The sequence below is a fragment of the Ornithorhynchus anatinus genome, chromosome 3 (genome assembly GCF_004115215.2).
Source record: "Ornithorhynchus anatinus isolate Pmale09 chromosome 3, mOrnAna1.pri.v4, whole genome shotgun sequence".
In the NCBI taxonomy this organism is placed as follows: Eukaryota; Metazoa; Chordata; class Mammalia; order Monotremata; family Ornithorhynchidae; genus Ornithorhynchus; species Ornithorhynchus anatinus.
This window is the reverse complement of record NC_041730.1, coordinates 66421590-66448546: the sequence shown is the minus strand read 5'-3', so window position 1 is coordinate 66448546 and position 26957 is coordinate 66421590. Positions and strand designations below refer to the sequence as shown.

Below are 26957 nucleotides of genomic sequence, written 5' to 3'. Positions count from 1 at the left end.
GTAGTAAGCCAATGATAGTAAGCCAATGATTGATTGGGGCCACTCGTGCCACCGTACAGTTGGCCACGCGGGCGGCGGGGGGGGGGGGGGACACCGCCTTGATTCAGAGAAATGGAGTTCTCCAAAAGTGGATCTGTACCAGATCCAGCTGTGAGACCAACTCTCTCTCTGCCCTGCTCTCCAAATTGATTCCCAAAACCTCGGGCGGCTGGCAGGGATTAACTGGAGGATTTTCCCCCTGCCCGGGAAGGTGACCCCTCCCCCTCAACTGAGGCGTCACCTGGCTCCAGATGTCACCTGGCTCCAGATGTCACCTGGCTCCAGATGTCACCTGGCTCCAGATGTCACCTGGCTCCAGATGTCACCTGGCTCCAGATGTCACCTGGCTCCAGATGTCACCTGGCTCCAGATGTCACCTGGCTCCAGATGTCACCTGGCTCCAGATGTACCACATCAAACAGATAAGTAGATGTCAGCGTCGTTCAAACAAATATATATCCAGTTCACCACGTGCTCATGATTGGCTCAGTTCTGGCTAGGTTTTGATGGTTTGGGGCACTGAACTCTAGTAGCCTCGACATCGCCTTTCTTTCCTGGGACCCCTGGCTCTAGGTGATCCAGACCCCTTGGGGTCGTCCAGAGCCAAACCCCTGGCTAGAACTAGAATAGCATCGGGTCTCTAACTAATGGATCAGCCAATGGGCAGTTGTCAGTCAGCGGACGACATCCGACCTGGAAGGTGGAAATTTTCCACAACCATTGTATTACCTAATTCATTGGCCACTTTAGCAATTGGAACAAAGCAGCTAGCTTGATAATGCTCTCTTCTCGCTATGCTATGGGTATTCATCTAGAAGAGGATGTCTGGCGTGGCTCAGTGGAAAGAGCCCGGGCTTGGGAGTCAGAGGTCATGGGTTCGAATCCCGGATCTGCCCCTTGTCAGCTGTGTGACTGTGGGCAAGTCACTTCACTTCTCTGGGCCTCAGTTACCTCATCTGTAAAATGGGGATTAACGGAGCCTCACACGTGGGACAACCTGATTACCCTGTATCTACCCCAGCACTTAGAACAGTGCTCTGCACATAGTAAGCCCTTAACAAATGCCAACATTATTATTATTATTATTATTATTATTATTATTCCTTAGGAATTTCATCCACTCCCACCCCCTTCGTCATTTTAAACCATAGTGCTCTATTTGAGGTCTCTCTCTAATTGGTGAAGGAAGTGATCATTGCCACAAAAGAAAGTTATTTATGACTAGCTGAGGTTGTGGTCGGCAGGTGACTACCAACACTGTTATATTGTACTCTTCCAAATGCCTGGTCCAGTGTTCTGCACACAGTCAGCGCTCAATAGACTGAGAGCAGAGAAGCAAGGGTTAGAACAAGTGGGGGTCCGGAGCCAGGGAGGGGTTCCTTGAGGGTGACTTCTAGTTTCATTGGGCATCCTCAGCCCTCTGATTGCCACTAACAGTTCCACATCCATTCCTCGATAGATGTGTTCTGAAGAATGGTGAATGCTTTTGGCGGCCTCTCATTTTGAAACCCAGAATCCCATAGGTTCACAAGCACTACATCGCGAACGGGGATTTTTATGCTGCTACAGCTTTTTGAGTCGTAAAACGGAACTTCTCTGTCGGTGTGAAGTCCAGTGAGACTGTGCCCATGGCTGGAGAGTCGATGGAAGTACCTGCAAAGTTCATTACTAGTATAGAATGTAAGAGAAGTTTAATTTTTTTCCATTCTGTGCAGTGTGTACCTTTTGCGAGGGACAATTACTGATTTGAAAACAGCCGAGTGTGTGAATCAGGAGAGGGGTACGATTTTAAACTTTAGATGGAAGCTTCACGTCCCCCTAATTCAGACTGATCATTTATGGAGCACTTGCAGAGTGTGGAGTGTTGTACTGAGGGTTTGGGAGAGTTCATTCCCTATAGCCAGAGGAGGAGACAGGCAGACATATTTTTCACAAATAGTGGAAGAAAAAGGCTCTAACAGGTGGTGGCAGGATTGTGTCAGTATGAAGTTGACAGATAAGTAATATTAAGGAGATCCGTAAGCGCCCAGGGTGCGTGTAAGTGTAGGGAATGTGGCTGCTAATTCGGTTGGACTCTTCCAGCTGCTTAGTACATAGTACTTACTCTGCACATAGTAAGTGTTCAATAAATGCCACTGTAGATGATGATGATGTGCTACAGGGCTTTCCACAGTGTGATGGGCACTAGGTTGGTATGCTTGCTGCTGTTCATTACCGTCTTACTTTAAACTGTGCTTAGATGTATCCTTGTGCCAATTCTTCCTTCAGTCCTGCTCTCTTCAGTGTACCACATTGCATATGCCTGTAATTGTAGCCGACCCAACAAAATGGAAGAATATCCCATTATCTGTGGGCATCTCCGTGTCATTTGATACTATTTTAGGTGTGACAGAGTTTTTCAACGAGGGGGAAGATGGCAGTGGTAATCTGTGATCTCCTTGTGAAGAGAAAATCATTAAAAAGTTCACAAAATGGGTCTATACCTCTTGGCTACTAGTTATCTTTTCACAGCAATAATTCTCTTTCTCTCTGTGTGTGTGTGTGTGTATTTATATGTATTTTGAAGTAACTAATTTATGTCCAAATCAATGAATTGTATTTAGTGAGCACTTATTGTGTGCAGAACACCACACCCAAGTGTTTGGGAGAGAGCACGCCAGGTGGCTTTGCCTTCAAATTTGATTTTTGGTCAGAAAGAATTAACATGGTTTAAAAACTCTACCTTAGTAAATAAGGTTCCCATTAGAAGTACTGCCCAGAGGAAGATAAGGCTATAATGAAAAAAACCTTTGCCTCATAATAATTAAGGAAAACAGGAATAGTGCAAACATCCCATTTTACTTACTGGTGGTAAAGAAATGTGTTCTTGCAGCATCCTGGTGGGCGTTTAGGTTAATTTCAGTTCCAGACATTTAAATTTTTGTTCATTTTTCTCCCAGTAATTTAGAACTAGAGAAAAGGAAGAATTTGTGTAGGCCCACGTTGTCCCCAACTGTAAGCCCCCAAATTAATCCCTAATACAGATTGCTGAAATAAACTAGCACTCCTGCTTTCTACAGGCACAGCCTTCTGGAAGAATAAATATATATATGTGTGTGTATATATGTATAGATGTATAGCAGCTTCTCCAGGGTTTATATTAATCTTGATTAGTTATTTGCATTCCTAACTGGCATTCTGGAAGAGACTAAATTACTAATTGTTTCTCAAGTGGGTGAAGAATCTCCTTCCTTTTTCTCTTCCTGCTTTATTAAGCCAATAAACTATCCTTATCCCCAAAGGAGGAAATGAGGGGAAATAAAAATTGTAGCATTTAGAGAGGGTTCTCTTTGCTGTCTTCTCTACGCCCTGTTTTCCAACAGCCTAGAAAAAGTATCCCAGGATCTTAAAAATTGATCACTACCTGGGTTGCTCAGAAGGCTGCATTAGGTACCCCTGCTATGTGAGCATTCTGTAAAGGTTGGATTCCCCAAATACTTGTGTAGAATTTTTTTTTTGCATATTTGTGCATACAACACATTTACATAGACTTAAATTGTGCTCAAGCGTAGACGGTTTTAAATACGTCATACTCAAATATCAGAATCAAAGCTTAATACTGTGCAGTTTATGGAAAATGTGCAAACAATTGTAGGTCTAACAGTTCCTGGAGTGAAATGATTGATTAAAACTCACCTACTGGATGAGTTCATCATTCAACACAAAACTGTCACCGGTCAGGTTCTGTGTCTTTGTGCTTGGACCTGTTGTTTTCATTTGTTATCCTCAATACTTCTCTGCCTCAGCTGCTCTGTTAACTAATTACCTATAGGATTAAAGGGGCAGTACCCTAGATAATCTTACATTTTTTTCCATCTCTGAGGAGGAGGGCCCTATTTGTGCTCTGAAAATGACCGGTTTTAGATTAGAAATCCAGTGCGTGTATTTTTTTTTTTTAAATGAAGCACATTTTGACCCCCTGGAACACCTGTTGGTTGTGCGGGGCTGGCTGTTTTAAGTAAGAAATTAGCTGTATTAGAGAGGATATAATCCTTGACCTCTATGGTTAAAATTTTAAAGAACTAAGACACAGGGCCTAACTTTAGCAATCCCAGACAAAGGGCTGAGTCACATGCTGGTGAATGCAGATCTACACACTGGAAGGTCTGGTGTGGGGATTTGTTCCTTTAAGGAGCCCCAACAGATCTGGCTGCTGCTAGGTTTTCAGTTTAAGTTGCCCATCTGCTGGTGATTTTGAAGTTTTCCCCAAGGGGCAGATGTATCCTAGTTTGCATTATATGAAATGAGAATTAAAAAAAATAAACACTCATCACATTTCTTGTGCCTCCCTGGTGACTTTTTGCACAAAAGGTCCTTCTACTTTTCCTCTAATGCGTTCAATGGTTGCCATAGAGATCTGCTAAGACTAATGCTGGTGAAGATGATACTTAAGATTCTGAAAATAGTTTTCTAATGGTAGTGTTGATGATCTTAACTATAGTGGTGTGAAGGAAGACCTACCGCTGCTGGTTTGTTAAAGAGTAGTCTAGCATCACCATCGTCCAATAACTGGTGGTGGCGTCTTTCCTTTAAAAATGTAGTGAGAGCCCAGTAGAAAATAGCAGTGAGTTAAGGAATGCCAGTCATGGTGAACCCCGAAAACATTCAATAGTATTTATTGAGCGCTTACTATGTGCAGAGCACTGTACTAAGCGCTTGGGATGAACAAGTCGGCAACAGATAGAGACAGTCCCTGCCGTTTGACGGGCTTACGGTCTAATCGGGGGAGACGGACAGACAAGGACAATGGCACTAAACAGCGTCAAGGGGAAGAACATCTCGTAAAAACCGATGGCGACTAAATAGAATCGAGGCGATGTACAATTCATTAACAAAATAAATAGGGTAATGAAAATATATACAGTTGAGCGGACGAGTACGATGCTGTGGGGATGGGAAGGGAGAGGTGGAGGAGCAGAGGGAAAAGGGGAAAATGAGGCTTTAGCTGCGGAGAGGTAAAGGGGGGATGGCAGAGGGAGTAGAGGGGGAAGAGGAGCTCAGTCTGGGAACGCCTCTTGGAGGAGGTGATTTTTAAGTAGGGTTTTGAAGAGGGAAAGAGAATCAGTTTGGCGGAGGTGAGGAGGGAGGGCGTTCCGGGACCGAGGGAGGACGTGGCCCAGGGGTCGACAGCGGGATAGGCGAGACCGAGGGACGGTGAGGAGGTGGGCGGCGGAGGAGCGGAGCGTGCGGGGTGGCCGGTAGAAAGAGAGAAGGGAGGAGAGGTAGGAAGGGGCAAGGTGATGGAGAGCCTCGAAGCCTAGAGTGAGGAGTTTTTGTTTGGAGTGGAGGTCGATAGGCAACCACTGGAGTTGTTTAAGAAGGGGAGTGACAGGCCCAGATCGTTTCTGCGGGAAGATGAGCCGGGCGGCGGAGTGAAGAATAGACCGGAGCGGGGCGAGAGAGGAGGAAGGGAGGTCAGAGAGAAGGCTGACACAGTAGTCTAGCCGGGATATAACGAGAGCCCGTAATAGTAAGATAGCCGTTTGGGTGGAGAGGAAAGGGTGGATCTTGGCGATATTGTAGAGGTGAAACCGGCAGGTCTTGGTAACGGATAGGATGTGTGGGGTGAACGAGAGGGACGAGTCAAGGATGACACCGAGATTGCGGGCCTGCGGGACCGGAAGGATGGTCGTGCCATCCATGGTGATAGAGAAGTCTGGGAGAGGACCGGGACTTGTCAAAGCTATCAAGCTTTTGAAAAATCTTGAAATTATTACCATCGTAACACATTTCAAAACTGGAATAGCAAAAGGTCACAATTCTTGGTTCTGGGATGGAGCTAAATTGGATTGATGATGTGAGGAAGTGAAATAGCTGCCACTATTGTGCCAAACATCGCTCCTGAAAATTACTCTTAACTCAGATTGCTTTTAAAAAAAAAAAATCCCAAGTGCTAACTGCTGAGATTTTAAACCTATCTCTGTTTTAATGTTCATCCATCAATACTTATTGTTCTATAGAGAAAAATCACAATGGAGAGAGCCAGATGTTTTAAATTGTAGAAATAGGCAAAGTCTGAAAATAAATTAAATCCCTTCATCTGAAATCGATAGTAGTTACTTGGATAATATTATTGTAATTTGAGTCAAACTGCTCATCTAAAGCAGTTCACTCCCCAAAAAACATAATGGCTTTTTTTTTTTAAAGAAGAATAATTATTTTGGGCCAGGACAGTGGAGACAGCACACCCTTCCTGGGGGTAACCCTAGAGATAGAGGAGCTGACAAGTTTCAAGGCTAGAAAGACCCATTTTGTTGTCCACAAGACCTGCAGTTCCAAGACCATCACAACTAATTACGGTTCACCGAGGTCACTGACATGGAAGGACGCATCTTTGTCATGCCTCTGAAACTTTTCACAAGATTGTGATGCACAGCTGTTACTTCTCTTTCCTGAAGGATCTTAAATGTAGTCTGAGCTCAGCCTTGTGTTTGAACATTTGTGAGGGATGATCTACAGTGATGATGGAAAAAAATCTACACGCCAGGGTCAAACAGGAGTAATGGGAATTTTGAGTGCCCTTAATCTCAGAGTGGCAGTGGGAATCTGGAACGCACAGAAGGCTCTGATCTACATCTGGTTGGGCAGTCTCTTTTAGAGCCCCTACTGTGCTTTTTTGCTCGATCAAAATCCGTGTATTGATGTCACCCTCTTGATGTCCTTTAAAGTGAAGAGGCCTGGTGAAAATGCGATGGTGTCTTTTCATCACTCCGCTTTCCCAACCGCACAACCCCAAAGGCCCCCTCCGGCCCAAGTCGTGGAAGGGTGAAACTTGGGCCGAGCCCCACGCTTCACTTCGGACTTCTCCCTCCAGCTTCCAGCAAACACAGTGACTCACCTCCATACGTGTGCTAGAAAGTTGGCAAGGTTGCTGGGACTGCTGAGTCCCAGCAGCCCACCAGGGCAACCTGTGACCCTCCTCATACAAGGGAGACCAAGCCAGGGCTTCTAGCCAGATCAAGCGTTTCCTAGGGCATTTGATCTGTGCTGCAGCTGACCAGGAGGAATCCAGGCTGGGTGTGGCTTTTCTTGGGGGGATTTCTGCTAGGGAAGGGCCGTTTCAGAGGTTTCCCTGGAGTTTTAAAGGGATAGGAGAATGACGGAGACGTTGGGTGGAACTAGTTACCCTACAACACTCTTGGAGCACAGGAAAGTAAGAGTGGCGGGTGGGGGGGGGGGGCGGGGGTTGTGCGAGGAGAGTTTCAGCTCTCTTTCTCTCCCTGGGGCACCTATGACATGAGAAAATAAGTCCTTGTGGATGACCTACAACCCTTTGGTTCTGGGATTCCCCAGAATTTTCCTGAAATCCTGGGAGACCGACTTTTGGTGTTGGAACTCTGACTAGGCCTTGCCTATCCTGTCCTTTCCCTGTCCTTCCAAGAAAAGTCAAAAATAGTCTGTGATGCATCTCATTCTGCAAGGGGGCTGGCGGGGGCGGGGCGGGGGAGAGATCTAGGGCCCCACTTGCCTGTCTGATTGAAAATTTGTTTGTAAGTAAAACGCCTTTGGAGCAGGACTTTTTTCTAGTCTTAACTGTAGTATCTGGAATGCAACACTTTAACCAGAGAGGAAGTGATCTCCAGCTTGGCTCCATGCGTGCTAACTGTAAATCCAAACGTTGTGAATGTGGAGTTTTTGTCTAATCAGCCCTGAAATTCCCTTCCTTGTTGAGGGTTGGGGGGTGTGTATTGAGGGAGGGGGAGGAACCCTAAGGTTGAAAGAGACCATGAGGAAGGTCGGTCTTCTCCCATCCTCCCTGTACTGTGTGGGGCTCCGTCAGTGTCCTAGGCCCCCCAGAACTTCCCCTCTCCTCCCACCAATGGGGAAAAAGGTTTATTTCTTCACCTATTTTCCTCCCCTCTACCCCCTCCACCCAAGGTGGGCTGCTCTAAGTCTTTTCTGACATGTAACCTTTAGGGCAAGAAATAGCTTACTTTTTTTTCTGCTTCTTGGTTTATAGACTGTGGAAGTGAATTGAATATGTCCAAAACTAATATGTTCAAAACTAGTGGTCGGTAGAGGGAGGAGGGCGGAAATCACTCCTACACATTAAAAGGCTGTTTTATGTTAGAAGTCATCATCCACAGCATGCAGCTGTGGTAACAGAACAACAAAAAGACACCCTCGTAGTTTAAAGGTGAAATTGGGTATGTTACAAAGTGAGGTAAACTTATTTTTTTGCGGGGGGGCGGCAGGGGACGTGCATAAACCAATAAATCCATGGGTCTTTTTCACCAAATTGTCTTTGATGAACTTCAGCTGACTGCCTCCTGAGTACAAGGTATTGTGCTAGGCATATGGAAGGCTACAACAGAAGCAGGCCACCCAACCATTGCCCTCGATGAGCTTACAGTATAATGGCCATAAACCTGGCCAGACAAAAATTACTTACAAATTCCAGGAGCAGGAGGGAAGACTGAATGTGTAAGAAATGATTCAACAAACGAGTCCTATAATGACACCACATGAAACATTGCTCTCCATCTTACAGATAGGAGGAAGTTGATATTGCAGTTAGTTTGTAGTTGATTAAACTTAACTCTTAGTCTGTGGCAACTGAGTAACTAACAGCAAACAACATGAATAATGTGTTTAGAGGACATTTTCTTCCATTTCATTGGTTGTACAGCCTTAAAAGATCTATCATGGGGTGTGCTGTTAAGATTAAACTATAAGGAATTTGTAGACCCCTTGAGGGCAGGGAGAGTATGTCTTGCTTGTTGTTCTGGTCTCTAGATGCTTATTACAATGTTCTACACCTGGTGTTCAATAAATTCCATTGGTTGCATTGGTTTTGAAAATAAGGCAGTATGAACTTGTGAACATGTGGATACAGCTAGTCTTGACTAAATGATGCATGCCTTTCTTGATGAGAGCAAAGGAAGGATATGGGCCTAGAGCCATATGGCTAAATACTCTAGGAGATGGAATAATTGCCTGTTTCATGTAGGATTCCTGGAGAAATGTAATGGACTGAAGTCACTGGGTAGGTGCAAATCCAGAAAAGGAAATTTGGGGTAGTACCTGTGGATCTGTTTTAGAGAAAGACAGCTTCGGTCCTGGTTGATCCATTGTGGGAACTGTGAAGATGAAAAGGTCAATCAGCGGTACTTAATGAGTGCTTACGGTTTGTAGAGCACTGTACTAGGAGCTAGGGAGAGAACAGTATAACAGAGCAGGTACACAGTCTCTGCCCTCTAAAGCTTACAGTATGATGGACTTGTTATAAACAGTGAGGCAGAGTGTTTTTTGTTGTGTTTTCAACCTGCAGGGACTGGAAATTGTTTTCCACCTCGGTTTTCACTGTCAATTTCACAATGACAGGACAGTGGGACTTTAAACTAGGGACAAACCTTTTGATGGGTAGAATTTTTAGAACTCTCCTCAAAATGAATGGCAGGCCTTATGGTTTCATATTTTTCCAGGCCATAACTAGATGACAGATGTGTACAGCCCCAAGACTCTTTGGTTTTATTTTTAAATGCTTCACAGCATGCAACTTTCATGCAATGTTTAGTCAGAAACTGATTCTCGTATAGCCAACTTTCCCTCTCTGAGGGTAATGGAAGTCAAATCTTGGCAAAACCTACCCCAAAACATGACTAATATTAGAACCAGCATTGCGTCCCAAATCGCAGTATTTATTTAAATTAAAGCTGCAGATCAGCTACTGCCATATACTTAAGGCTTATCCATGTGCTTCCAGAGATATTTCCCCTTACCCCACGCTGGACTTGTGGATACTTTCTCCCACTGCCCAGGTGGCTCTTCCTTCTTCCAACTGGCATTTTGTTCTAAACCTTTGGGGTGCTCCTGGGGGTGCTAGCTTCTGCATCCATCTCTTCCTTTCCTCCCTCCTCTTCTGCCCAGTTCTAAGCAGCCTCCGCCCTTGTCCACTAAGGGTGAGACTAGAAAACCAACAAACTCGGAAGCCCCTTTGTGCCCTGTTTCTCTTCTTCACCCCCACTCTCCTTCCCCTAGTGACACCAGACCAGTCCAGTCAGAAATGGGCTAGCCACGAGGAATGGATTCTAGTGTCTCTTGGTACCAGATATCATCTTTAAATGAATGCAATTTCAGCATCTCCTTTGTGGACCAGGGTGATGGGGAGAAATTCCTCTCTTGGGCAGCAGGGACCCAGTGCATTTCAGGCAGGAGGGAGATCAGGGCTGAGACTGCTAGGTGACTGTGGGAATTTTGTGCTTTTGCATTTTCATTTTGGGAAGAAAGAGGAAGGGAAGCAGCATAGCCTAGTAGAGCACAGGCCTGGGAGCCAGAGGACTTAAAATTCTAATCCCAGCTGTGTGACCTTGGACAAGCCACTTCACTTCTCTTTGTCTGTTATCTCATCTATAAAATGGGGATTAATACTCCGGTTCCCACGTGGGACAGGGACTGTCTGTTTATATTTGTCCCAGTGCTTAGTACAGTGCCTGGCACATAACCCTTAATACATACCATAAAAATATCCATTTCTCTGATCTGTTACCTCATCTGTAAAATGGGGATTAAAACTGTGAGTCCAGTGTGGGACATGGATTGTGTCCAACCTGATCATCTTTTTTTATCTACCCTAGCATTTAGTACAGTTCCTGGCACATAGTAAGTGCTTAATAAATACCGTTAAGAAGGGAAGATGGTACCTTTCTGGAAGTCTGGCTGGGCTGGGGGTCCAGCACTAACAGGGTCATTGGAAACCTAGTCAGCTCAGCCCAGGTTATGGAGGGGGAGACTGCCTCCATGAGATCAGAGGAGAGAAAGGGAGCTGCTGTCAGTCAATTTGGAGTTTTAAACCCTCCTGGACTTCTAGCTTGGTGACTGGCTCTGGAAGGAAGGTTAAATGAAGAGAAAGGGGGTTAAGGACTTAATGATCATATTTCTTGAGTGCTTACTATGTGCCAAGCACTGTTCTAAGCCCTGATAGGTTGGGATTCTTGGCTTTACCAACGTTCGCAGCCTGGGTTGCCCTTCTCCCTAGGAAAGGAAGAATAGCTCTCAATACTCCCTTATACTTATTAGAAGAGAGGAGATTCTTCCTAAGTCCAACATGTCACCCTGCTGTGGCTAGACAGTTTCCACTTTTACTCGTTTGGATTTCCAGTACATACGATCCCCTCCCCTGTAGGAATGAGCAGTCATTGTTCAAATTTCCATGGGTGCCCTGGGCACTTTTTTTTTTTTTTTAAAAGCTCAACTATTACCATGCTGACAGACTTCAAGGGCACAGGCAGAAACATAGCCCTGAAAGACCCTTCAGAAGCCGTACCAGTTAAACTAATTTCAGATTAGGTTAACCAGATTTAGCTGTGGATAAGTGTGTGTCTGACTCATAATTTAAATACCTTCTTACCTTCCTGTCTATCCCTTCTGGTGTTGGGGAAAAAATGGGTGACTTTTCCCCCTCCGCAATAGATAGCATGATTGAATGGGCAAATACTTGGTACCTGAGTAAAGGAAAATACCTGCAAGGTTAGCTCATCGGTTTTAATTCCATCGTGGTTAGCTTGTCTAGTTACTAAAGTGTGGTTTTTTTTCCCCTTCACTTCCAAAGCCTCTGATTTCTGTAGCGTCAGAAATTACATGTAATGTTTTTCGTGATTGCTTTACACTAGCTTTTGAGAGGGAGAAAAGACAAAGCAATATTTTTTGTTAGTCTAGGCAATATTTTTTGTTAGTCTAGCTCATCCAAAGTTTAAAAGGTTTTAGTAGATTTTTATTTTTTAATCATCAGTAGTGTTTTCTGTGTGCTAGCTAAAGAAGTGCATATCTGAGGAGAAGAGGATAGTCCAGATCTAGAATGAAACTACTCTTAGACTCTACCCATTTCGGGTGCCACGATATCTTTGAGAAGGGTAGTCCAGTAAACTCACTGTGGGCAGAAAATGTGTCTATTTATTGCTATATTTTACTCTCCCAGCACTTAGTAGAGTACTCTGATGTCCTCTTCTCCCCTTCAAGGGCAGGAGGCTCATTCTTCCAGAATCCTAACTCTGGACCCCAGGGTGTCCTAACCCACCCCCGGGTTACTCTCTAGTCCCTCGCTATGCCCTGGGTCCCTCCAGGGTCACAGCACATCCTCATCACATGTCCCGTTTCCCGGGCACAAGGCTTTCCACCCCTCGCCTCCAAGATGGCAGTGGTTCTTCTTTCCCTCCAACTACCTGCTCCCCTTACTTCCACCCCAGTCCTTCTTTCTGATTGGCTTCGGCTAAGTATTTTTACTTTCCTTGGGGAGGGGCACCACAGAGTAGCTCTCCTAGCTTCCTCCTCTCCCTCGTAAGCTTGGGAGCCGGTGGAGCTGGCCGTCAAACCCTGAGAAGCAGAAAAGTAAGTGGTACCTGGGGAAGGTAACCTTCTGGAGGAAGTTATCTGCTTGTAGGAATGGATGTTAGTCAAATGGGATGATGCTTACATCTGTCAGGGGCAGGTTCATACAAGGCAGAGCGGGAAAGGGAAAGAAACTTCCCTGAACTTCCAGCAGCTAACCCTCTAAGTAGAGGCTGGCTAGGTGGACCCCAGATGATTCCCCTTCTACCTGGGTATGTCACTTAGAAAGCCAGGGGAGAGAGAGTGACAGGAATTAAGAGTTGAAACCTGGGGAGATTGTCTAGCCATGGGCAGGCCCCTAAAAATCATCCCTTAGCCATCCCCAGTTGGCCCCGTACAGTTCCCGTACAGTTTCTGGACTGTAAGCTCCTGTGGGCAGAGTTGTGGGTACGGTTCTCTGTACAGTTCTAATCAGTAAATACCATTGATGATGCTGTCTACCAACTGTTATGTTGAGAAGCAGCCTGGCTCAGTGGAAAGAGCATGGGCTTGGGAGTCAGAGGTCATAGGTTCTAATCCCGGCTCCACCGCTCATCAGCTGTGTGACTTTGGGCAAGTCATTAACTTCTCTGTGCCTCATTATCTCATCTGGAAAATGGGGATTAAGACTGAGTCCCACGTGGGACCACCTGATTTCCTTGTATCTACCCACCGCTTAGAACAGTAAGTTCATAGTAAGCGCTTAAATACCAAAATTAATTATTATTATTATTATTACTCTCCCAAGCCCTTTATATAGTTATCTGCACACAATAAGTGCTCAGTAAGTAGTAATGTTGGTATTTGTTAAGCGCTTACTATGTGCAGATCACTGTTCTAAGTGCTGGGGTAGATACAGGGTAATCAGGTTGTTCCACGTGAGGCTCAGTCTTAATCCCCATTTTACAGATGAGGGAACTGAGGCACAGAGAAGTTAAGTGACTTGCCCACAGTCACACAGCTGACAAGTGGCAAAGCTGGGATTTGAACCAGTGACCTCTAGACTCCAAAGCCTGAGCTCTTTCCAATGAGCCACGCTGCTTCCCTAAGTGCCATTGATTGACCCAGGGAACACCTGGGCTTCATGTTTTCTTGGAAGTGACTTCTGGGCTTGATTCATGTAGGAAAGGGACCGCACAGGTCCCTGAATTTCCCCGGTAAGTAATAAAAAAATAAGATAAAGAATGCCCTCTATTCTGCAGCGAATGCATTTAAAAAATGAGGGGCTCAGAACCTTAACCCGGAGAAAGTAGCTTAAAAAAGCTGACGCCTACACTTGGCTCCCCTTTTAGCCAGGTCTGCCCCTTAGCAGTGAAATGAATACAGTACTTGGGCTCTTTCTTATCCCAACACTATCCCACCACAAGGATAGTGGTAAATTACAATCGAACTTACCTGGCAAAACTGTTGGGAACAACTAATAATTACCATGCATAATATTGTACAAGGCTTCATATTTCATAGCTGAATAGACTTTTACCCTGTCGGATATATTCCTTTCATTTTCGTTCCTCTCCAATATTCTCCTCACTCCTCAGATGAACCTTCTCAGTCAACACAGATGTGTCTCTGAGTTTGGGCTATAAGCATGTGCTGGACTTTAAAGCTTTGGTTGACAGTATGTTGAACTACATTCAGGTTATTGGAATTCCATTAATACCCTGAAAACCTTATGGAAAGCACAAGATTAGTTTAACCTTTCTCAAGGTCGGAAGGTAAAAATGGCATTTCAGATTTTAGCTTATTTCTTTGAGGTTTTGCATTCCATAGGCTTGGAAGGTCTTCTCTTTTGCATGCTCGGATTCAGATTTGGTTCTTAAGGCCTTATCCAAAATTAAATAATCGAGGGCTGAGAAGCCCGTAATCAGTATTCAGAAAACTCTATTAGGTCCATGTATTTTTTTTTTCTTTTAAGTAGGGTAATGGTGAAGAGGTGGTGATTAGGATCTGCTCTTCGACTGATGGGTTTTTGTTTTTTTTTAAGCCCTCACTAACTTAAATTTCCTAGCCAGTTAATATCTCATTGCTGGCCTTGTGCCCCGTCTTCCCCAAAAGCCCCAAACTTAGCAATCAGTGGTATTTATTGAGCACATGCTGTATGCAGAGTTTGTAGACATGATCCCTGTCCACAACTTGATCACACACCTTCTCCAGCACAGCTTCTGATCTTTGACCCTGATGCTTTGGGCAGATCTGCTGCCCCTGCTCAGGCATCGGTTTCTAAAGGGATGGAAGTGTATTTCATTCACAAAGTGCACTCTAGGACCAGCTATAGGACAGTGGCATTGTTCAGGCCCTCTGATATGGATATGATATTTTAACTCCTCCTGCCTTGTATTTCTGAATAGTGTTCCTTGCACTGAACCCAGTGCTTTCCCAATCTTTTGCAGTTTCTTTCCCCTTACCACCTGAGCTGTGTGAACTTTATGTAAATAAGCATGTTTAGAGTCTGCTGTGGAATATCTCTTTTCTTCCTAGTGTCCAAGTGAGGTTTCTTAACGAGTTTATCTTTGCATTCGGGGTTATGGGGACAATCCCCATCCCCACGGTTTTCTTAGCTGAACTTCCAACCATACTCATTCCAGGTCTCAGATTTAATGATTTCAGTCTAGGCTGAAAAGACCCCCAAATGATGGCCTTCTGATTTACCTCTTTGACGCCTGTCTCTCTGCCCTCCTTCCCCCTTTTATAAACTACTTTGTTTGCACAGCTCTTACACTTGTTTGGATCTAAATCCTTTGGCTGATTATGTTGCGTGTAGGTTGTTTATTTTGGGGGGGAGTTAGAATGGTAAATTGAGGGGTAATCATTATCAGGTTTTCTAGGCAGAAATTTACAAACAGTTAAAAATGGAGGTTGAAGGGTGGGGGGCAGCTTCCATGATTTCCAAGTTTTATATTTCCCAGAGCTGCCTATAGAAGGGATGACATCATTGTCTTCCAAGGCAGAATAGATGCTTTTAGAGGAAGAGGTAGTGACAAGAGCTGCTGCAGTTAGTCCCTTCCATAAAGGGGTAGTAAGGGGTGGAGAGGTGGGGAAGAAAGAATGGGAAAGAATGGGAACCCCTGCCCTTGGCGTCAGTGGAAACAGCAGCCACTTTTCTCTCCTTCTCCACCTAGACAGGGAAAAGAGGACAGGATGTTGGAGAGAGAAGGAGCAAGAAGTGACCTGTGAATGATAGCAATCAAGGGGTTTTTATTGAGCACTTATTGTGGGCAGAACACTCTACTGAGCACTTGGGAGGAATATATGCAGTAGATACAATGCAGCAGAGTTGTAGCCACAATCCCCCCTTTTTTATGGGTTTTGTTAAGTGCTTACCCTGTGCCTGGCACTGAACTAAGCGAACACTTAGTATAGTGCCCACAACAAGCTGTACCTCATCTGTGAAATGATGATTGAACCCTCCTCCCTCGGCCTTCGACTGTGAGCCCCTGTGGGACAGGGATTCTGTCCAACTCGATTATCTTCTCTACTACCCCAGGGCTTAGAACAGTGCTGGATGCAAAACAAGCACTTAACAGATACCATTTTAAGAATCAGAGATGAGTTACAGGGGAATCTAGGGAAGAAAACAACCCTGATTCTTTCAGAAACTACCCAAATTAAACACTTGTGGGGAAAGTCAGGTAAAATCTAATAAAATATACCATATATTATGTAGCGAAAAAAAACTTGGTGCTAGGAGCAGTATGCGGAGAATATGAAGATCTTGCTCCCTAAGTTCTTAAACTTTTAAGGCATGTGACCCAACTGCCTACTCTATATATGTGCATCACAGCACACATATATACATATGTGCAATAGTATGTATTTTAATGTTTGCCTCCCCCTCTAGACCAGGAATGTATCTGTTAAATTATATTGTGCTCTTCTCAAGCACTTAGTTTAGTGCTCTGCACACAGTAAGTGCACAATAAATATGATTGACTGATCCATTTAAGTGTTGCACAGGAATATTCACTTTTTTGTTTGGTTCCTTGTACTTTTTATGCCCTAAAGCAGTTCAGAGTCCTTTGCAACAAAAATATTTTTGTGTTTCCCTGGGTCCCATCTTAATTTGCAGCACTGCTTACTTTAATAGCTATTTAGATTTTTTTTTTTACTCTAGCATGCTGACTAGTAATAAAAAGTAGGGACTTCAAGCCCATTTAGAAGCAGAAAATATATAACAACATTAGTGTTCTTTAGCAATTATCCAATATCATTTTTTCACAAGCAGATTGCTTTCTTAGGGAGATTCTTACCCCACTTACGATGAAGAAATGGCCAATTTTGTCACCACCTACTAATCTAGATCTTGTGTGGAAAACTAAGTTGTACCCTCACACAAATTGGGACTCATGAATCAAATGACATTCAGTGTATGAAAATTGAACATTAGGTTTATGTTCTTAACATTCATTTTTAAATATTTTGGGGACTACAAATGGTGTGTATTTGGGTGTTTTTCTGGGAGGAATTGCTTTTGTCAGGCCTCAGTATTTCCATCTCCTTTTGAGCTGTCTTGTAAGTGGAACCATCATCACACTCAGAACTGTAACTGAGGTTTTTACCAGCCACCTGCAAGCAATAACACAACCAGACCCAAACCGAAACCAGGGCACACTAAGATACGACGAGAAGCAGCATATCTTAGTGGGTAGAGCTTGGGCCTAGGCATCAGAAGGATCTGGGTTCTAATCCTGGCTCTGTCATTTATCTGCTGTATGACTTGGGGTCAGTCACTTAGCTTCTGTGCCTGATACCTCACCTGTAAAATGGGGATTAAGATCGTGAGCTCCCATGAGGGATGTGGACCATATTCAACCTAATTAGGTTTTGTCTAACTGTGCGCTTAGTTCAGTGCCTGGCACATAGTAAGCACTTAACAAATCCCATTAAAAAAAACAAAACTAGGTTGCCCTGTGGCTTCTTTTAATCTGACCTCTATCAGCACGAGAGGGCTGTTCTCAATGCAAGAATGGAAACTGTAGTTTATTCTCTGCAGTTTCAGTTTATGCTCCCTCTAATCTTCCTCCTGCCCCACCCTGCCTCCATCATATATAACCCTTGTCCCCAAGGGAGACTCATGTTCACAGATTCTCTCTGCACAAGTGAAGCTTGTCTCAGAACTCGACGGTGCTTTAAAGTGCTCTTTCTGGATCCTGCAGCTGTCCTCGGTTACTGTTGCATCTCAGTCCCTCACCGATCCAAACGTGTCCGGCACAAGGCCCGTTCTTGGGTGAGGGTTCCAGGAGTATGGGGGCTCTTCAGCTAAATGGATTGCCTGGACTAAATATATGCTTGGTGTCCACATCCAACTGGTTGATGGCAATTAAGTGGAGGGTGACTAATCACCAAATACTTTAACCACTTAAAAATGGTTGTCTTGTGTTTATTATTTTGAAAGAGCACCAAGGATAAGCACTTTGCAAAACAGGCCTGATGGAAAGAGCACGGGCCAGTTGTTTACTGGGTGATCTTGGGCAAGTCACTTTACATTAGCCAATCGTAATTATTGAGCACTTAGTGTGCACAGCACTGTCTTAAACGCTGTGGAGAGTACAATATAACATTCACATTCCCTGCCCACAGTGAGCTAATGGTCTAGAGGGGGAGACACTGTGTTTTGCCTCATCTGTAAAATGGAGGTTCGGTGCCTGTTCTCCTTTCTTTTTAGACTGTTCTGACTGCTCTGTCCAACCTGATTAACTTGTATCTACCCCAGTGCTTAGAATGGTGCTTGATCCGTAGAATGCACTTAAACAAATACCACAGTAAGAGTAACAAATACCCTACAGAATTTATGTGCATAACCTTCTATTCTGCTGTTTCCTTTTGGGCAGGGATTATGCTTACCAACTCTGTTGAATTGTATTTAGAACAGTGCTCTGTGTACTGTAAGCACTCAATAAACACTGTTGTAAGCACTCAGTAAACACTGTCGATTAAGTTCCCTAACTGTAATTTATTTTAAGGTCTGTCTCCTCCACTGAATTTTTAAGCTCTTTGAAGGCAGGGATTGAATCTCTCCTCACTCTAGGCTTCAAGGCTCTCCATCACCTTGCCCCTTCTCACCTCTTCCCCTTCTCTTTCTACTGCCCACCCCACACGCTCCGCTCCTCTGCCGCCCACCTCCTCACCGTCCCTCGGTCTCGCCTATCCCGCCGTCGACCCCTGGGCCACGTCCTCCCGCGGTCCTGGAACGTCCTCCCTCCTCACATCCGACAATCTAATTCTCTTCCCCTCTTCAAATCCCTACTTAAAGCTCACCTCCTCCAAGAGGCCTTCCCAGACTGAGCTCCCCCCTTTTTCCCTCTGCTCCCTCTACCCCCCCTTTCACCTCTCCGCAGCTAAACCCTCTTCTCCCCCCTTTCCCTCTCCTCCTCCCCCCTCCCGTCCCACCCCCTCAGCACTGTACTCGTCCGTTCAACTGTATATATCTTCATCACCCTATTTTGTTTCATAAGATGTACATCACCCTGATTCTATTTATTTGCCATTGCTTTTATGAGATGTTCTTCCCCTTGACTCTGTTGCCATTGTTCTTGTCTGCCTGTCTCCCCCGATTAGACTGTAAGCCCTTCAGACGGCAGGGACTGTCTCTATCTCTTGCCGATTTGTACATTCCAAGTGCTTAGTACAATGCTCTGCACATAGTAAACGCTCAATAAATACTATTGAATGAATGAATGAATCTACCAAACCTACTGTATTGGACTCTTCCAAGTACTTAATACAGTGCCCCACACACAGTAAGGTTCAGTGAATACCACTGAGGGATTTAAAAATAAATTTTGTCTCTCTGCCTATCTGCCTACATGAGATGTTACAGTCATTCAGAAATCTTATCCTGACTTCTTTTTTCCTCTTTCCCTCCCAGCCCCATCCATAGTATTAATAATAATAATAATAATGTTGGTATTTGTTAAGTGCTTACTATGTGCCGAGCACTGTTCTAAGCGCTGGGGTAGACATAGGGGAATCAGGTTGTCCCATGTGGGGCTCACAGTCTTAATCCCCATTTTACAGATGAGGGAACTGAGGCCCAGAGAAGTGAAGTGACTTGCCCACAGTCACACAGCCGACAAGTGGCAGAGCTGGGATTCGAGCTCATGAGCCCTGACTCCAAAGCCCGTGCTCTTTCCACTGAGCCATGCTCCTTCTCTTAACTTTAACTTTCTAAATCAATCAGTGGCATTTATTGAACACATACTATGTGCAGAACACTGTACTAAACACCTGGGAGAGTGCAGTACAATGGAATTAGGACACCATCCCTTCCCATAATGAGTTTTCAGCGTAGACGGGGAGATCGATATTAATATAAATAAGTAATTTAATGTCCGAAGCGGTCAGCCAAAAAAACGGTCTGTTTCTTCTCTTGACCTTTTCAAATCCCCACCTCATCACCATCCCAAAACTGGACTTACTGTGCTAACAAAGGCATGCCTCAGGTCAGGTTTAGCAGAATTACCTCTTGGCTCATGCCACAGTGTTGCACATCTACCATGCTGATTTGTTTTGTTTCTTAACAGCACTATATTGCTGACCCTTCATCTTGTAACTACTATACCTGTTCCGTAATTGTTCCTAGCCACTTATTTTTCCCCTCCTTTTATCTGTGCAGTGCATTCTTATTACCCAGTGTACTGCCTCTCGTAAATCTGTTATGGACTGCTTTGTTTCTGATGTTTGGGGTTTTTTTTTAGTACAGTTTGGCCAATCAATTTTGATCCCAGCCTAATACTGATTATGGTGTTCAGTCGTCATGGACTGTGGGTGCAAGCATTGTATTAAGGATTGGAGTAGGTGCAAGATGATTAGATTGGACATAATCCCTTGCCCAACATGGGGCTCCAATTTAAGAGGGTGAGTGGCTATCCTAAAGCAGGAGGGACTTAACCACAAGCCTCCTGACTACGCATGGCTTCCCACACCACCATGGCAATCCACAGCCTCTCCCCACCATTACCAACCACTCAGAGTGGGGGTCTTAAGTGTACTGTTTCTGCTGCTAGACCTGCCTTAAATTCCTCGCCAGGGATGCCTGGCGCTATTTTTTCAACTTGGTCCCTCACCAAGAGCCTAGCGGGACAATGGCATGAGAGGGATATAAGAGTCGGAGGGATGTAGGACTACGCCATATCCACTCCATCCAGACTCCTCCCCAGTCGCAGAGAGGTTTCCCCTCTTCCACTTGAGGAATGAGAGGAGAAGATGGCCCTCAAACTTGGTGTTATGTCAGCTTAGAAAGAGGAATCTAAAGGCAAGTGTCAGTCAGATGGGAATGCAAATCCCTAAAATACTCAAGTCAAACCTCAAACGATTAGTGACTAGGAAAATATTTATTGTGCCAAACTGCGTAGTAAGCTATTGCACATATATCTGTTCTCATGCCTCAGTTATTGTCTTAAACATTTTAAGGTCAAAATCATGAAAAGCAATGTGGTCTAGAGGGAAGAGCACGGCCCCCAGGGATCAGAAGACTTGAGTTTTTATTCATTCATTCATTCAATAGTATTTATTGAGCGCTTACTATGTACAGAGCACTGTACTAAGTGCTTGGAATGGACAATTCGGCAACAGATAGAGACAATCCCTGCCCATTGACGGGCTTACATTCTAATCGATCGTGTGTCAGCTGTGTGACCTGGGAGAAGTCACTTAACTTCTCTGTGCCTCAGTTATCTCATCTAATGGGCATTAAATCCCACCCCCTCCTTTTGTAGAGTCTGAATCCTTTAGGGGGCAGAGACTGGGAACCAACCTGATTAATGTGTATCTATCCAGTGCATAACACGGTGCTTAGCACATAGTAAGCACTTCATAAAATACCATTGCTAGCATTAATTATTATTACGAGGGCAGTAAAAACTTGGAAATGTTGGGGGAATTTAAATTCCACCTGCTTATCACAGTCCTGCAGGTGACAAAATTTGACAAACTATCAAAGGACAATTTTTACATACTAGTAGAATGGGTGGTTGGTCATATGTCATTTGTACACAGCATTATTGTCAACATCCTATTCCAGCTCCAAAGGGCACCCAAGTAGAATTAGAAGCTTAGGGATAAGGATAATTGAGATGTTTAAGTGCTTCCTTTATGCCAGACACTGTACTAATCACCGGGACTGATACAAGGTAATCAGGTTGGACACAGTCCCTGCCCAAGTGGGGCTCACAGTCCATATAGGAAGGACCTCATGTATTGAATCCCCATTTTACAGATGAGGAAGTGGAGGCACAGAGAAGTTAAGGTCACACAGCAAGCGAGGAACAGAATGGGATTAGAACCCAGATCCTGCATTTCCTGTTTGAATTCCACATTATATCAGAAGACGTAGGCAGATGGGGATGAAAGAGGGACTGGAAACTGTAATGGGATTTCTTTCAAAGATAGGCAAAACTGAAGTGGGCAGAAAACCGGCAGCTCATAACTCTAAAAGTCTCACCCTCTTATGGCCTGTGAGGGGTAGGAAGGGAGAGGGCCTTGAAGGCTGGGGTGGCAATTCCCTCCTTCCCTCCCTCCCTCCCCTCCTTTCTAACCCTCCATGAAACCCAAACTTCATAACATTTAGCCAGCTGAAAAGTTAGGGTAGATGCTCACCAGTAGCAATTCTGCCTGGAGTTGGGAAGAGCCAGAGGGTTGGACTTGGCTGTTGAAACTCTCAAATAGCCGAGTTTCAACCTGCCATGTTGTTTTCTAATTGTTCTAACTTCTGACTTCTCACTCTCTCTTCCTCCCCATCCTAATCTCTTCCTTCTTAGATTGTAAATCCCTTGGGGTCCTTAATCCATTTTCACATAATCTCCCTAGTGACACAGAGCAGTGCTCATTAATTAGGGTTCTTAATTCAGCACTCACTATATGCTAAGCGCTAAGGTCGTTAGAAAATTTATCAAATTGGCACCACCCCTGTCCCCCCACCCCGGGGCTCACAATCTATTTTATTCCCATTTTACAGATGAGGAAACTGAGGCCCAGAGAGGTTGTGTCTTACCTCCTGGTCACTGAGCAGGTCATTGGCATAGCCGGGACACGAACCTGGATCACCTGCCTCCTTCCAGTCCCCTGCTCTTTCCCCGCTGCCTCTCCAGTTGTAACTCTTCCTAAAATGTAAGCACTTAATACACAGACTTGACAATACACAGACTTGACGGGTGAGATTTTAACTGGTCAACTTCTGCCAAGTCACTTTTTGAAAACCAGTAATGACTGTTTTATCCCAAGCTTCCACTATAAAGTTACCTAGATAAGAGCCTAAAATTCACCTGTGACATGAAACTAAAAGACCACTGTGATTGAAGGAGTTTGTTTTAATCAATTTTTTTTTTTTTTAAGCGCACGTTTGACTTTTGGCTAACCCTTTTACCCTGTGTGGGAGAAGCACCCTTTGGGCTTTGTGTTATCACTCTGCAATGACTAACAGAGCAGAGGAGGAGGAAGTGAAGTAGTAAAAGTAAATGTGAAACATCCTTTTAGAATTATATGATGGGAGTTAATGACCTGGTATGGATGTTCTTCTTTCATAAACAAAACTGAAATGATCTTGACTGACAAGCGAATAATCTTGCCACAGTGTGTGAACACTGTAATAAGTCTGCATTTTTAAGGCAGTGGGCTGAAGTGTGGTTTTTAGAAATACTGAATGTCATAAGCAGAGGTGATGCAATTCTCCATCCGCGGTGCAGGCTGTTAAATTTCATTTCGGTATTTACCTAATTAATGTTAAGCTGGTTTTCTTTTAAAATGTCACTGCCGGTCAATTGGGCAGTAGGTTTCCTTGAGTCATTTTGACTTTGGAGCAATTGAATTATGTAGCTCTGCATGTACACCTCTTGAAATTGACAGGTTGAAGTTCTACTTTAGCCAGTGGGAGGTACCCAGTCTCCCCATTATTTTGAATTTCTAGGCACATGGAATAAATGTTTTCGTTTTTGTTTTTTCTTTCCTTTTCCAAACAGGTTGTAAGATTAAAGCACTAAGGGCCAAGACTAATACCTACATCAAAACACCGGTGCGCGGCGAAGAACCCATTTTTGTCGTCACCGGACGGAAAGAAGACGTGGCCATGGCCAAGAGGGAGATACTGTCAGCCGCCGAGCACTTTTCCATGATCCGAGCATCTCGCAACAAAAACGGTCCCGCCCTGGGCGGGTTGCCATGCACTCCCAACCTGCCAGGCCAGACCACGGTGCAAGTCCGGGTGCCCTATCGAGTCGTCGGACTGGTGGTCGGCCCCAAAGGAGCCACCATCAAAAGGATTCAGCAGCAGACCCACACGTACATAGTCACCCCGAGCCGAGACAAGGAGCCCGTCTTCGAGGTGACGGGCATGCCCGAAAACGTGGATCGAGCCCGGGAAGAAATCGAGATGCATATCGCCATGCGTACCGGAAACTACATCGAGCTGAACGAAGAAAACGATTTCCATTATAATGGTACCGACGTGAGTTTTGAAGGGGGCACTCTGGGCTCGGCGTGGCTTTCTTCCAATCCCGTCCCTCCCAGTCGCACCCGCATGATATCCAATTACAGAAACGATAGCTCCAGCTCTCTAGGAAGCGGCTCCACGGATTCCTACTTCGGCAGCAATAGGTTGGCTGACTTCAGCCCGACTAGTCCGTTCAGCACGGGGAACTTTTGGTTTGGAGAAACCCTGCCATCTGTGGGCACCGAAGACCTTGCGGTTGACTCTCCCGCCTTTGACTCCTTAGCCACATCTTCCCAAACCATCTGGACTCCGTTCGAACCCGTGAACCCGCTCTCCGGCTTCGGGGGCGATCCTTCCGGAAATCTGAAGACCCAGCGTAGAGGAAGTCAGCCATCCACCCCTCGTCTGTCTCCTACCTTTCCCGAAAGCCTGGAACATCCACTCGCTCGGAGGGTGAGAAGCGACCCACCTAGTACAGGGCACCACGTTGGCCTTCCGATCTACATCCCTGCTTTTTCTAACGGTACCAACAGTTACTCCTCTTCCAATGGCGGTTCCACGTCGAGCTCGCCTCCCGAATCGAGACGGAAGCACGACTGCGTGATCTGCTTTGAGAATGAAGTGATTGCTGCCCTAGTTCCGTGTGGTCACAACCTCTTCTGCATGGAATGTGCCAACAAGATCTGTGAAAAGAGAACGCCATCTTGTCCAGTTTGCCAGACAGCTGTTACTCAGGCAATCCAAATTCACTCTTAAAAAAAAAATATATATATATATATATATATAAATATATACACCTATATATGTGTATGAATATATTCTAGCTCTATATGGACTCTCTTAAAGGCATGGGTGTAAGTGGTACCCCCAGTAAACTTCCTAATGAATTCTTATGACTGTTATCAGGCTTTCTTGGGATTAGGCAAAAATTGTTAGTCAATTTATACTTTCTGAAAGGCTGCTGTGGTAACACTAAACCTAAGTGGTCTCTGTCCAGTTTGACTTAAATGGGTGTCCTGTCGAGCAGAGACGTAGTTGGTCCGAGATTGCGGGGACGAAGTTGGGTTTAAACTCAGTTGGCCGGGGGACGGAACTGTGGGCTTCCCAGGCCCGCGAGTTAAGTTGGCCACCTCTAAGATTTGAAGGCAATGAATCCCATGGGCCTAACCGTATTTCCCCAAGTTTCTGGAGGGTACGTGGCATTATTGATGTTTCAGACACTTCCAGTGCTGCCTTCTTTACACTGCCAGTTTTGAAAAAACAGGTTTGTTTGTTTTTTTTATTTTACAGCAACCTATGCCTAATTCTGCAGTATTGTAAGTGACTTTTTAAATGCATAACTTGACTTGCTGGTATGGATAGGTCTGATGGCAGTTAAAATTGATGGCTGTTAACCATTTGGGAAGAAAACACCCGCATTGACCTTCATCTCTCGCCCAGAGTGCTCATGGATGGTCTGATCAAAGGTTAAGGAATGGATTTTTGTCTCAGTTGTGAATTCCTACCCATCGCATCTCTTAATGTCATGTGGAAAGTCGTCTGGCTTTGTCCCATTTCAATAAGGGCTTTGGGGTGCACATATTTTGGCTAATAGTGAGGATGCTAACATTCCATTCATTAGTCTGATCAAGCTATTATTCATTTCTTTTAGAGTCTAGAGATCTAAATGTGAAACATTTTTATGTTCAGTCCATATTTGTCTTGCACATTATAAATATATTTTATTTTTCGTAATCGAAGGGAAAGGGGGGGTGGGGGGGGGGACGGATGGCAATGCCCTCGGTATAATTCACAAAGCAGCTGTGACAGTTTCCTCCAGTCAGTTTACTTCATTTCAGAACTGTGTTTCCAGTTGCAAGGAAAGATTGCTCCGTTTCGTGCTTTTTACATTTCAGCCTGTGGATGTCTTTAGCTTCATCATCCTCAGTACGTTCCCAAATCCGTGCTGGTATCAAAAGGACAAAACGGTCTCCTAGTGGGTTTTTCTACTAATTATTTTTTTGAAGCATTATTTTCCCAAGGCAGAAAAGCTTTTTTTCTCAGTATGACAAAAATCAAAATCTTACGTGTATTGAACTAGTAAATAAACAGAAATTTTATTTTTTATTTCCACTTGAAGAGTTACATTTCGTATAAAAGTTTACAAATAACGGTTTTTATTTTGATTTTTTCAGTATAAAAGTTGCCTTGATGGCATATTATGATGTAATGCATAACTTTAATGCTAATTGCTTGTAGACTAGATAAATGTCAGTATTGAAACCTAATCTTTAGCTGCCGTCTTGTAGATATGAACGAATGTTCACCAAGCATGTATTTTGTATTTTATTGCATTGTACACTGCAACTAATAAGCCAAGGAATCGACATACATTAGGTGCGTGTACCTTTCTATAAACCACAAACTAAGAATGACAAACTATCGATATAGTTTAGTATTTGCTAATTTTACTACACTTTTTTGTTATGTATATGTAGGGAGGTCATAGGGATTATAAATTCAATTTGAGTAAAGTTTAAAAACCATATATTTTATGATAAAGGGCCTTTAACTTATGATGGCCAAAGCACTGATATTATATATTTGCTGTAAAGAGAATTATAAGAGTTTTATTTTTCTGATATTAAAAGTTACTTAATAAAGACTTGTTTCCATTAACTTGAATGTATTCTGGTTTTTGCTGTTTTCGTGGGTTCCCTAGCAGTGTGGGGATGGGGGTGGGGGGAGGAAGAGCTATATTATATTGCCCCCACGGGTCCTCCTAACCCTCCTCTCACCCCTTAAGGCCCCGACCGTCTAAAGACATTTTTATTCCCGTTTGTTAGTGCCGCCGTATTTTCACTTACTCTTTTGAGCTTCGCTCTACTGATGACTGAAGTTGGCCATCCTTCTATGCAGGATAAGGATTGTTTTGAAAAGCGGTCCCTAAACAAATGATTGGAGCTGAGTGTTTAGGATTTTTAGTTAATGTGCTTGAACTTGGGGAACTGCACTGACTCTTGTTCCTACTTGATATGAAGGTCCAGCGTAACCCTTTTTTTAGTTGGGATCACAAACTAATCGGTTTCAAGACAACTTGAGGATTCGATTTGATAAAAAGATACTGATTTTAACCGATTTGATAAAAGGATACTGTTTTGAAGGGCGGCTT

General features: G+C 44.2%; 1 protein-coding gene across 1 annotated transcript in view; it reads left to right on the top strand.

The window, feature by feature from the left end:
• The window catches only part of MEX3C (mex-3 RNA binding family member C), a 31024-nt gene extending 4554 nt beyond the window's left edge, over positions 1-26470 (top strand). The window contains exon 2 of the mRNA XM_029060488.2: positions 23337-26470. Within this exon, the coding sequence (XP_028916321.1) occupies positions 23337-24562 (1226 nt within the window). The 3' untranslated portion in view covers positions 24563-26470. The remainder of the gene's footprint in view (positions 1-23336) is intronic.
• The last annotated feature ends 487 nt before the right edge of the window (positions 26471-26957 follow it).